The 4,087-nt window shown below is 32.5% G+C and overlaps 1 protein-coding gene across 1 annotated transcript in view; it reads right to left on the reverse strand.

The window, feature by feature from the left end:
* The window catches only part of LOC106475781 (glutamic acid-rich protein-like), a 16,211-nt gene extending 14,108 nt beyond the window's left edge, over positions 1–2,103 (reverse strand). The window contains exon 1 of the mRNA XM_013936461.2: positions 2,061–2,103. Within this exon, the coding sequence (XP_013791915.2) occupies positions 2,061–2,088 (28 nt within the window). The 5' untranslated portion in view covers positions 2,089–2,103. The remainder of the gene's footprint in view (positions 1–2,060) is intronic.
* Between the last annotated feature and the right edge of the window lie 1,984 nt (positions 2,104–4,087).

The following is a 4,087-nucleotide window of genomic DNA, read 5'->3' on the forward strand; positions in this document are numbered from 1 at the left end:
ACAAACAAGGAATTGTATTAGTGATAAAGTTAAAGTTGTTTTCGCCTTTAAGATTTGTATTTCTGTTTGTTTGACATTTTTGTTTATTTTTGGATGCGTCGATAAATTTTTAACTTCTTTTTGTTTGTTATTAATGAAGATTTCAAAAATTCTTAGTAGTTTATGGTCCAAATTGTTTGCAGGGCATATATTAAGCAATTTCTTACGTCTAACACATCAGCGAAAACTTAATTGGATTACGGAAACGACTGACGAAGAAAACATCATCGACATAAATACCATAATCATACAAAAACAGGTAACAAAATTAAGAATTTTATTACTAACAACTACCCCACTGAAAATAAAAAACCATTAAGTCATCTACAAAATCAAATGTAATTCATGTAAATACTTTCAGGTCAGTGAAACTGGAAAAGAATGAACCTTAGAATTAAGAAATATCTTAAAGAATCTTCACATGTTTTTGGAAATCTTAAAAAACAAAACATATATCACTTAAAACAATGACGAAATCATCTGAAGAGAATCAGCTACGAATAAAAGAAAAATATTTGAAGCACTACTGATAAGTCATCAAAGTCAACGCTAAATAATTACCTGGAAGTCCACTTTATCTATATTAGTATTCTGTCCACCTCATTTTATTAAAAAAGTTAACTTAATGCCATTTACGAACTTGTCCTCAACATCTTGAGTCTGTAACATTCTTTGGAATTTACTCCCTTTTGGAATGAAACTCTTATCTGATGATGACTCGATATTATGGGTCGATACGTTGTAATTATTAAAATCAGAATTTCGTACAGTAAAAGTTGCTGTCATTATATCTTTGAATCTAACCAAAAATACCTTAGGTGTGAAAAAAAGGTGCGGCAAAAAAATGATTCAGCATGCGACTTAAAGGAATGAAATCAAAATTGGCGACCAAACTGGTAGTTACACTTATAGCATTGATAAGAATTTTACAGCAAATGTTCATTCATTAATTAGCCAGGCCGCATTTTTTGTACAGAACCTTATTATTTGTGCTTGATAAAACCTTACACGATATGACAAGTAGACAAGACTAACAAGTAAAACTCTTGAACAAAGATAAATTATAAATAAAATCGAAGTTACAAGTTAACATACGATAAAGTGCCATAACATAGCACTAAAATATACGTAATTAACCCTTCATATAAATGCAACATGCTTCACACAATAATGTAAAATAGAAATTTCATAAAAGCAAAGGAAATCCTTCAATGGAATATCCAGATAGAAGTATAAAATAGAATACAAGGATACATTTTTTACATAAATATATTATATAACCCTTTAATAATAGTACAGACATACAAGGCTTAAAATGGATATACTTACAAAAAATGAAATGATTAAAGTATAATACATACAGCATTTCAAACGTAAACAGCAATACTCATATACTAAGAACACTGGTGTACGTATGTATAGATAATTATAATCACAATAGACAAAAGCATTTTAAACATACACACATATATATACACATACATGGTATAATTATTGATGTAAATTCATAGCAAAAAAAAAACATAAAACTTTTCAATAAAGTTTACACACAAGAAAGGAAGAAAAGAAATACATTTAAGGTATTAAGAGTCAGTCAAAAATTACAATATAAAATGAGATAGAATAGAAATACATATATATGTACAATGCTGGTAAAAAAAAATATTTGGGTTTTGGACAAGTTTATTGTTTGTTTCCTTCCTTCCCACAGAAATTTGAGTTTAAGTTTAATCAGATATTCTTCCCATGATCGATTCACAGGGAATTCAATAATAAAAACAACTTGAATGCACCCTGTTTTCTGTGAAAACAAGGAGTTAAGAAAAATTACCCTTAAATAGAGAAACTAAAGAGTCCATATTTTCGCGTTAGTGATATATATTCCCAGGTATCTTTTAAAAACGTTGTATTAAAATGTGGCATTATATATGCCCAGTATCTGTATATTTTGACATTATCTCAGATGCTAATGACTTACACTATAGCTATAATTATAAAGTAGAACAGTTTATGTGACTTACCTATAATACTACTATGGTATATTGACATATGAATTGATACTGTAACGCATCATACAGATCTAGAAAATTGGGTACAGTAGCATTACTAAAGTGATTAGATGAATGGTTGTTTCACAATAAGCTTTTCGTCACATACGTAAAGCAAGAGCATTATAGCACACTAGTGTGACAATTTTAAAATTATATAGTCATCATTTCAACGTATATTAAACTTCATGGCCAGGTGGTTAGGGCGCTTGACTCACAATCTGAGGATCGCGAGTTCGAATCCTCGTCCCACCAAACATTCTCGCACCGTGGAGACGTTATAATGCGACGGCCAATTCGTTGGTAAAAGAGTAGCCCAAGATTTGGCGGTGGGTGGTAATTACTAGCTGCCTTACCTCTAGTTTTACACTGCTAAATTATGGATGGCTAGCGCATTTCGCTTTGGGCGGAATTCAAAACAAACAATCAAGCTTTATTACTTGTCAATTCAGATGTGCTAAATCCCCTTTTCACAAATTTAATTGAAGGTTTTGAAAAAATACCCCTTCCCCCTATTTTGTGGATTTTTACTTTTTTTGTAAAAAGTTAGGTTTGAAAATACTCGGTCAAACTTGTGTCTGCTTATTCAGAAATTTGGTTAGAATTGTAGGTTTGTAAACGATAGAGTGGTTCAACAAAACTCAATTTTGTTCGTGAAAATCAGAATGTGGATGCATACCTGAGAGTGGGCTGTTGAGTTTTACACACGTGAATACATGATGCATTGGCTTAGGCTAAGTAGCCAAAGTTGTCCAGGCTAGTCACTCAGATATACTTCCCCCTTTATGGACACTACTGTATACATATATAGAAATAACAGACGTAGCCAATACCCTTTAGAAATATAAGTAATAAACAAAGTAGCAAAAAAGTACAAAAGTGAAAATAAACCATTTTAGAACGACTTTCAAAACAATACCCAATATTTGTAAAGTTATAAGAATGATCAATGAAACTTAGAATGAAATCGAAGAAAATAATACAATAAGAAAAAATATAACTTTGCACTTCATACAAATGTACATTCACCTAGATATATTATTATATGTATCTGACAGTGAGCTTTCCGATACCGTATTGAATTAATGGTGGGCTAAAGTAGGCTTGTGTTAGAGCTTATTCATTTTTGCAAGGTCGTTTTTGTTTTAGCTAACTCTATGAAACCTTCTTGAAGCTCTCAAGCCACCTTAGAGGAGTCATCTCTTTTCTGGCCCATTCTAATTGCTCTCCTATTATTGGCACACAACTCAAGCTTTGGTTTATACTGTTGTTTGGGCTATACAATAGTGTTATAATGCTGCTGTTTGTTTGAAAGTGTAGTGAGTTATAATTGAACTGAACTCAACGTCATTTTCAGAAATTCTTGGCATTTTTGTTGTTGGGCTGAAGACGTCAAAGGTTGTGGCATGTTAGAAAAGAGATAGAAGCCTCTATTTCTATGGCATGAATGGAGGCGGAGGTTGAAGACTTTTCCTGGCATTGCTAAAATTACCATCTATGTTTTAACTCTGGGAAGATCTTCTCAGGTTTATGCATGATAAATATTCACTGGATCTACGTGCACAACTCATTTCAAAGGTTGCTAGTTTTATTGAAACTTCATATTGTACACTTGAATATAATTATGGTTCTCTTTTGCTTCTAATTTCTTTTCTTTGGTCATGATGCAGTGGTGGACAATGGTGTTTGCCGCACAATGGGCAGATTTGGTCTCAGAATTCTTATGGAGACAGATGGTAATGTCTTCTGAGTGGGTGGGACATCTGGCGGTACGACTGTGGTATTTAAGGGCACTACCGGCTTCTGAAGCTTCAATTTCCATCTGTTTGTAACATCTGAGAGAGCTTGAACATCAGATGTCTCAGCCAACGAAGATCTTCATCCTTTGACAATATGTTGAATGCAATCAGATTGGCTACAGAAGTTTTGGATACTTTGAGGTAACTCTTGATGTCATTAAACAAAATATACTCTGTCTAGTTGAAAAGAAGATAGTCAGA

The sequence above is a fragment of the Limulus polyphemus genome, unplaced genomic scaffold (assembly GCF_000517525.1).
Source record: "Limulus polyphemus unplaced genomic scaffold, Limulus_polyphemus-2.1.2 Scaffold149, whole genome shotgun sequence".
Classification (NCBI taxonomy): Eukaryota; Metazoa; Arthropoda; class Merostomata; order Xiphosura; family Limulidae; genus Limulus; species Limulus polyphemus.